Here is a 9,267-nt window from a genome sequence, read left to right on the forward strand (position 1 = left end):
TGTAAAACTTTAACATCAATATGGCAACTAGGTGGCACAGTGTATAGAATGCTGGACTTACAGTCAGAAAGACCTGAGATCAAATCCTACCTCAGACACTTAGTAGCTGTGTGATCCTAAGCAAATCCCATAACATCTCTGGGTCTCAGTTTCCTCATCTGTAAAATAGGAATGATAATAGTACCTACCTCACAAGGTTTTGGATCAAATCAGATAACATGTAACGTGCTTTGCAAACTTTAGTGCTATATAAGTGCTAGCTATTATTATCAATAAACAATCCTTTTATTTGGATTTGTTTTTTATTTATTTATTTTATTATTTTATTTGGATTTATTTCTGCAGGAAATCTTCCTTGACACCTTAGGTGACCGACCATATGTATCCCTGTTTTTATGACTAGCATGATGTTAGTACTTAGTAGATGTCTGAACAAAGTTACCTTTGTGGTCTTGTCTCTTAGATTCTTGGATGGGAGATACCTTGTATGAGAAGGGAACTTAAAAGGCCTAGGAGTTGAACTTTGCAACTGGGGCCATGGTTATACTCCAGGGCAATTACGCATCTTGGAAGTTAGCTCGGTTTGTCTGAACTCAAATTGCAGGCTCTTAGTATAGACAACAATTCTTTTTTCTTACTATTTCCATAGAGGTGTCTCCCAAAGGAACACTTCATCTCCTTTTTGTTGGCAAGCCCCATTTGGAGTTTCTCAATCCTGTCCAGATGACTACGATTTTTTTTTCTGTATCATTTTATTTTTTTCCAACTGTAACTAAAGCAAAAGTAAGTTTCTTTTTTAAAAGTTTTAATCAACAACACAGTATTCTCTATGCTGTTTGGTATAATTCTGAATATGTGATATACTGAACAAAATAATCTATCAAGGCCTACCTGTGACCATCCTACAATTAACATTAAAGATATCCTTAATATATGAATAGACCATGCTGTTTTTTTTTTTTAAGAGAAGAGGCATGACAGTTTGTAGTTATTAATGTCTTGGTCAGCTGGTGGGACAGTGGACAAAGGGCCAGGTCTGGAGTCTGGAAGACCTAAGTTAAAATCCAGCCTCAGACACTTACTAGGTACTAGTACATACTGGGGTATGTCACTTAACTTCTGTTTATCTCAGTTTCCTCAATCATAAAATAGGGATAATAATAGTACCTACTTTTCAAAGGTTGTTGTGAGGATCAAATGAGATATTTATAAAAAGCTCTTAGCACAGTAGGCACTATATAAATGTTTATTTCCTTCCCTTCCCACTTTGGTTGAGGTGCAGGGGCTGATTTAAAAGCACCATCTGTAATTTTTTCTATTCTTTTGGAATCTTCTCTTTTAGGTATCATAAAAATTGATCACTATGTTGCCTCCAATAAGATTTTTTTCTGCACCTATCTGGTCAGATGCAGCTATCCTTCCTAAATTCCATCTTCTTTTAGAACGATCACAAAATTGTATTTCAAATTAAGTACTAATGAAATAATCAATTCATTTGGTATTAATAATTTTACTGATGCAGTAACAATATTTGATGCTTCCCATATGGAAAATTGTTACTACATTTTTATGTCTTCAGTTTACATCATAATCACATTTATCAATTGGAATATAATTATGATTAGTATTTATAAACTTATTAAATGAAACACAGGATAGGTACAAGATTATAACTGCTTATACTTTTCCATCGTCTTTCTTGTTAACATTTTGCAAACAAGTTTGTATTCTAAACCTATGTTTTTTCTTGGTGCCATCTCTCTTCTTAGCAAAGATGCTGCATAAATATATGGTAGTAGATTCATTAAAAAAAAAAACAACTTTTGGCATGTATACAAACTGTTAAGGCACCAAAGCCAGTTGCTGTTCAGTCATTTTTTTAGTCAACCCCATTTGGACTTTTCTTGGCAAAGATACTGGAGTGGTTTGCCATTTCCTTCTCCAGCTTATTTTACAGATGAGGAAACTGAGGCAAGCAGGGTTAAGTGACTTGCCCAGGGTCACACTGCTAGTAAGTGTCTGAGGTCAAATGTGAACTTACAAAGATGAGTCTTCCTGACTCCAGATTTGGCCTTCTATCCATATGCCTAATATGGTTTAATAGCATTTGCTATATTCTACCCATATTATAGTTAGGTATGTTATCTGTCTAATCTTTTACTAAATTGCAAACTCCTTGAGGTTAGGGAGCAAATTTTATACATTTTTATCTTTCCCACAACAGTGGACAGAACCTTGGTCAGTCCATGTATATGCTGAATGAATCAATGTAGGCAATTAATTCACTTTCTTCCAACCTAAATTTGAAGTGCATATACTAGAGTATTTATAGCTGTGTTCTGAATAATAGACTTTTATTTTTATTTTTTTTGTTTTTCCATCACTTTCTCTTTATCTTATTTTCACTACTCCCTCCCAGAAATCCATCTGGGATGCTTTTTTTTTAACAAAGAATTTTTTAAAAGGAAGAGGAGAAAATAAATTCAACAAAACCAATCAACACACCAACAAAATCTGACATTTATATCAATTTTTACATACCCATGGATCTACTCCTCCCCCATCTCTGCAAAGGAGCAGAGGGAAATGTCTTCTCCTCTCTCCTTTGGGGCTAAGCTGTTTCTTTATTTTTTTGCAATAGTCTGGTTTGACTGTTTTGTGGTTGCTGTTCTATTTTCATTTTTGTAATTACTATGTATATTATTTCTTGTCTCTATTCATTATATTCATTGCTTCTTGCAGTATAGTGTATTCCATTACCTTCATGTACCACAATTTGTTTAGCTATTTCCCAATTGATGAGAATTCACTTTGTTTCCAGTGTAGAAGTGTTTGGTTTTTTTTAACTCAAGAATATGAAACACAATGTTTAAGATCTTTATTGTAGCATTTATGATTTGTTTTATGAATTGTTATAGAAATATAAACTGCATTTAAAGCATTCATTTTTCTATCTCTTCAATTACAGTGGGAAGAAAAATGCTGGTATTCTTTCAGTTTGATTTTTTCTTCATTGGTCTGAAATAAGAGGAATCGGCATCCTGAAACAGAGATAGTTACATTAATCAAAAATAATCATTCCACATTTTTCTTACTTCTGTTAATGATGAAGACATTTTTGGGTTAATCCTATAATTTTTGTATTGTGCTTAGGGCCAGACTGCGTTATTGCTGTCACTGGAATATTGGGAAGAGAAATAAAACTTGGGGCCTATAAATAAAGCCTTGTAAATATTTCATTAAGTTAAAGCCAAGCCCTTAAGCATCCATTCCAAAGATAATGTTCCATAGCCTAGCTAGAATTATTTAACAACAACAACAACAACAACAACAACAAAGAATAGAAAGGGAGCTTTCTTATGAAACAGAACTTCTGGAATATTGAAGTGATACACATCTTGACTTGTGTGATGGATGTGATAAGACCTTGAAGTCTGTCTTTGGGAGGTAGCAAATCTAGATTTTCCTGTAACAGCAGCTCTCTGCCAAGGGACAAACCTATCTTAGGGGGCAAAGATAATGGAGGTCAGATTACATTCATCCTTGCTGTGATATCTACCAGCACTATGTCTAAACTTTTCCTTCCTGCTCATGGGAAAAGAACCTCAAAGACTTTTGCAACCTGATTGTAAGAAAACATTCTGTTTACTTTTATGAACCTCACTAAAGGACTGTGCTCAGTTTGTATGATTCCTGGGAAAAGTGGATAAAGACTCAAATTTGAGTGATAAGCACCCATCAAAACCCCAGATTTTAGGCAAAATGTTAATCCCCTGATGGCTTGTTGTAACATTGTAATCTAACCAGTTACACTATCAACTGAGTTATTGTATTATAAAGAGCATTTGGCATCTGTTCATCCCACTTTTTGGGGGGTTAAGTGACTTGCCCAGGGTCACACAGCTAGTAAGTGTCAAGTGATTGGTCTGAGGCCGTATTTGAACTCAGGTCCTCCTGAATTCAGGGCCAGTGCTGTATCCACTACGTCACCTAGCTGCCTCTCATCCCACTTTTAAAAACTGTTTTTCTGTACTTCTGGACTAGGGCATTATCTGCTATGATTTGCCAGAGTAAATTACAAAGGAAATGTTTAACCATTTACAGGGTAGATATATTTGATAAGAGATGAAGTGCAGATTAGTTTGTAATTTATTTTATTTCAAAGCAAATTTTGATAATGAAAAACCATTAAAAAGGAAAAAAAAGAAAAAAAGGGGCATGTAGATGGCACAGTAGATAGAGTTCCAGCTCTGGAGTCAGGAGGACCTGAGTTCAAATCCAGCCTCAGACACTCAACACTTACTGTGTGACCCTAGGCAAGTCACTTAACCTTGACTGCCTTGCCAAAAAAAAAAAAAAAAAGATCATGAAAAACCACAAACAAATAAATTCCTAACAGACAGAATTTGTAAGCTAGCAGAAACACTAAATTCACAACGTGGACTGTGTTTTTGCTTCCCCTCCCCCATCCAAGATAAATATTCATGAAAACACTGTATACAGACAGAATAAAATATTCCAATCCTAAGGGCTGGAACTCAAGAGAGAGCCAAAATTTAAAGCCTTTACTTTTAGCCTTTACTTTTATCTCCTTACAGGCTTTTTTTTAACAGACTCTTGTCAATTCATTTATTAAGTATGTACTATGTGCTAGGTACTCTGCTAAGACTGGGAACACAAAGAAAAGCAAAAAAACAAATAAAAAAACAATCCTTGCCTTCAAAGAGCTCACAATTTCATACTTCACTATCAATCATCCTTCTCTGGAATCTCTCCAACTTATTAATGTCCTTTCTACAAAGTGCCTCTGATTTGGTCAAAGTCCAGTAGGACTATCCCCTCCCTAATCCTAGATATCTCACCTCTCTTAATACAATCTAAGATTTCATTAGCTGTCATAATGCAGTAGGCTCAAACTGAGCTTGCAGGCCATACCACACCTATATCTCTCCCAGATGAAACAATGTCTCTACTACTCCCATTTTGTACTTGTAAAGTTGTTTTTTTTTTTAACCTAATTGTAAGACATTGTTAAACCTCTTCTTAGTACATTCAACCCAATGTTCTAGTCTGTCAAGATCATTCATCATGAGCTCTGTCTTCTCCTCTTCTCATCTCAAAACCCCTCGAAATCCCTTTAGTTCTCTCCCCCATACTCCAGTCTTTAATAATGAGGTATCCCTTCTACTCACTACAGCTAACTCCTCTCCCCTCCAACAGGGGATTCTCTGAATCATCTCCTTTCTCTAATCTACAATCTATTACTTTCCTGCTGCATATAAATATGCCCAAGCCACCCCCCTCCTTGGAAAGCCTTCATTAGACCCTACTACCCCCTCAAATTTTTGTTGTTCTATGTCTTCCTGCCTTCTCAGCCATACTCCTACGAAAAGTATTGCCTCTACTTCCTCTCCTCTCACTTAGTAGCTCTATTTACCCTCCTCTCACTTCGTAGCTTTATTTACCCTCCTCTCACTTAGTAGCTTTATTTCTTCTCCTCTCACTAACTTTTCTATCTTTTGTAGTTTGGCTTCTGACCACATCACTCAAATGAACTACTTCCTCCACTTGCCAATAATCTCTTTTTTCCCTCTAGAATATTCTTAAATTCTGAATTTAAATACTCCTGAAAGGAATATTTCCATACATAGAGCAAAATATAAAAAAAGGATTCTATATGAAGCTGTTAATATTCATTTCAAGCCCCTTAAGTGTTTAATAAATTCACCAATGATTTCTAATGGCCAAATCTGATGGTCTTCCATATATCTGCATTTTTCTTGACCTCTGAAACTTTTTATATTGCTGAGGGTGCTCTCCTCTCTGGGTTTTCATGACCCTGTTTTCTACTGGATCTCCCTCTATGTGAGTGACCACTTTTCTCAAGTCTCTTTTGTTTGCTCAACATCCCTGTCACAGTCTCTAACTATAAATGTATCTGTCCTTGTTCTTCTCTTCTCTCTCTATTCTTTCTTGCCTAGTGACTTTACCAGATCTCATAGGTTCAATTATCATCTCTACGAAGAGGACTCACAGATTTTTATATCCATACCTAACATCTCTCCTGTCCTCCAGTCCCACATCACCAACTGCCTATTGGACACTTTCAAGCTGAACATCTCAAATCTCCAAAGAATTTTTAAACCCAACACATCCAAAACAAACTCATTATCTTTTCCCCAAAACCCACTCCCTTTTCCAATCTTTTTTCCTTCCATTGTGGATACCAATATCATAGTCTTAGTCTTCCAGATTTGCAAATGTGGCATTATGTTCAATTTCTTGGCACTCGTTGCACACACCTAACTATCTAACTAAATTTTCAGAGGTTCTCAAAGTGGGTGATACTGCCCCCAGAGGGGCGCTGGACCAATCCAGGGAGGTAGTAATAGCCTCGGGTGCAATTAGGGGAGTCATTGAGTAAAAATAAGGGGGTGGTAGAAGTATAAGGAAAAAAGAGAAGATAAGAAAATTTTGAAAAACTGTTCGTATATATTTCATCTGTTGTGTATCAGAGTTAAAGCCGCGGTGATTACATCATTTTCCAAATAAACACACAAAATGCAAGTCATAACCAATCAGTGGTCAAGTCTGCCGACAAGTCTTAGCAAGGACGTGTTGGCAGTGTCACAAATTATCAGGAAGTCCAGCATGCATTGGCAGGAATAATGTGTGTAATGACTTGTTTACAATACAATTATATATGGTTACATAACACAATATAGCATCATCAAAATTTCAATGCAAGAAAAACCCACAAGTTTACAATAAATTATTAAATTTAAGATGTGTCATTTAAAAAAAATTTATATTTTTTTTAAATGACAAATTTCAAAAAAACATTAAAGGGTTAAAGATTTCTAGGGGGGCACTGAGTAAATTTTTTTTTGAAAAGGTGGCAGTTGACCAAATAAATTTGGGAACCTCTGATCTAAATCTTCCCATTTCTAGGATCTCACATAGTATCTAGTATCTCACATTCTTCCCCTTCTTACTTACTCAACAGCTACTACTTTAGTTCACACCTCAACTACCTCTTACCTGGACTAGAAATGGCCTCCTAATTTATCTCCCTGCTTCATGTCTTTCCTGACTCCAATCTATCCTTCACACAGTTGTCAAAGTGATCTTCCCTAAGTGCAGGTCTGAGCATGTCACTCTTCTAAATTAATAAAATGCAATGGCTACCTATTGCTTCAGAGCTGCTAGGTGGTACAGAGTCCTGGGCCTGGAATTAGGAAGACTCATGAATTCATGAGTTCTTCATGAGTTCAAATCCTGCCTCAAACACTTAGTAGCTGTGTGACTCTGGGCAAGTCACTTAACATCATTTGCCTCAGTTTCCTCATCTGTAAAATGAGCTGAAGAAGGAAATGGCAAACCACTCCAGTATCTTTGCTAAGAAAACCCTAAATGGGGTTGCAAAGAGTTGGACATGACTGAAAATGACTGAACAACAACAACCTATCACTTCTAAGGCCAAATGTAAACTCTTCTGTTAGGCCTCTACACCCTGGCCCTAACCTAACTTTCCAGCCTCATCATCCATCACTCTCCTCACAATCTGCAGTCTAGCCATACGATCCTTACTGTTCAACGACTTTGTGCCAGCTTGCTCCCCCATGACATGAAAGCATCCCCTCCTTACCTCTGCCTCTTGGAATCTCTTACTTCATTCAAGGTGCAGCCCAAGGATTACTTTTAGCCTTTTCTAACCCCCCAACTACCAATGTTTCCCTTCTCTAAGCTACCATTTTATGCTGTGTTTTTCACTTACATGTACATGCTCATTTTTGTCTTTTGTCACATACATATATATATATATATATGAATATTTGTAGATATTATATGGTTTCCATTGATTTTCACTCCAGTAACCAGTTCCTCCTTGTTGGTGAGAATCAGATCAAGAATAGGAGCTTCCTTTGTAGGTTTCTCTGCTCTTTAAAGGATAAAATGGTCTTTAAAGCAAACCAACACTCTGCTTGAGGCAGAAAGAGAAAGATCCAGCAGGTAGAAAACTTAAATTCTCTTTCACTACTATCTTACTCCTTCATGCCAAACCTTCCAAAACCACGTCACTTAGCTCTTTCTGTTAGGGGGTCTCTAGGATATTTCACTGACATCCCCGCTTCTCTTTTTGGCTCCTCTCCCAAATTCATCTTCAGCTACTCTTAGAACTGGATGCCCTGAAGGCATATCAAACTCAATGTTCCCAAAACAAAACTTCTTATCTCTTTCCCTCCCCAAACCCACTGCTTTTCTGAACTTCTATATTAATGTTAAGGGTACCACAATCCTTCCAGTCACCCAGGTTAAAAAACTTGGCTTCATCAACAACTCCTTTCTCTTACTCACCCCACATATCTAATAATGTGACAACTCTTACCTTTTCTCTACTTCTACAACCTGCTAATTTCCTGCTTCAAGTCTCTCTCCCATTCCAGTCTACCCTCCTCATAGCAGCCAAGGTGATTGTCCTGAACTGTAGGTTTGATCACGTCACTCTCTTATTTATTAACATCCAGTGGCTCTCTATTACTTCTGGGATCAACTATAAACTGCTCTGCTTAGCATGTAAAGCTCTTTACATTCTGGCCCCTTCCTATATTTCTATTCTATTACTCCCCTCCACACACTCTAAGGTCCATTCAAATAGATCTAATCACAATTCCTCACACATCATATTCTATCTCCCATCTCCGAGCCTTTGCACTGATTGTCTCTCCCTCACTGTCCCCCTCCTCCATCCCCCCCCCCCGATACCAGAGGTGCTCTCTTCTCTCATCTTGACTTCCTAGAATTCTTGGTTTTCTTCAAGACTAGGCTCCAAAGCAAAAAAGAAAAGAAATAAATGAGGGTTGCTGAGGCATTTTTAATGCAGAGAATAGAAGGCCAGAATGAAGTCAAGACATGCAGGATGGCTTCTACAACTACAGGCTAAAATTATGTAATACAAACTAAACTTAGAGAGATCTGTAGTTTCATGTACTATCCTCCTTTTCTGTTGTATTCTGTATATGGAAATGCTCATTTTATTTGGTGTTTGTTTAGTTCAGAATAAAAATAATTTTAAAAAGAAGGTTTAAAAGGCTCTCTCCAGATACTAGCCTTCCCTCTGAGGGGCACAAGGTCTGTTCGATTTTTTCTTTGTATCCCTAGAGTTTAGCTCAGAGTTTGGCACACGGCAGATGCTTAGTAAACGCTAGTTGACTGATTCTTTCATTAAGTGATTCACTTAATTCTTCTATAATTTTTATTGTTGTT

The 9,267-nt window shown here is 36.9% G+C and overlaps 1 protein-coding gene across 1 annotated transcript in view; it reads right to left on the reverse strand.

Moving 5' to 3' along the window:
• Positions 1 to 2,856: 2,856 nt before the first annotated feature.
• The window catches only part of DHRS7 (dehydrogenase/reductase 7), a 23,078-nt gene continuing 16,667 nt past the window's right edge, over positions 2,857 to 9,267 (reverse strand). Inside the window, exon 7 of the mRNA XM_027842896.1 lies at positions 2,857 to 3,041. Within this exon, the coding sequence (XP_027698697.1) occupies positions 2,994 to 3,041 (48 nt within the window). The 3' untranslated portion in view covers positions 2,857 to 2,993. The remainder of the gene's footprint in view (positions 3,042 to 9,267) is intronic.

Source organism: Vombatus ursinus, unplaced genomic scaffold, assembly GCF_900497805.2.
Source record: "Vombatus ursinus unplaced genomic scaffold, bare-nosed wombat genome assembly UNPS02014893.1, whole genome shotgun sequence".
Taxonomy (NCBI): Eukaryota; Metazoa; Chordata; class Mammalia; order Diprotodontia; family Vombatidae; genus Vombatus; species Vombatus ursinus.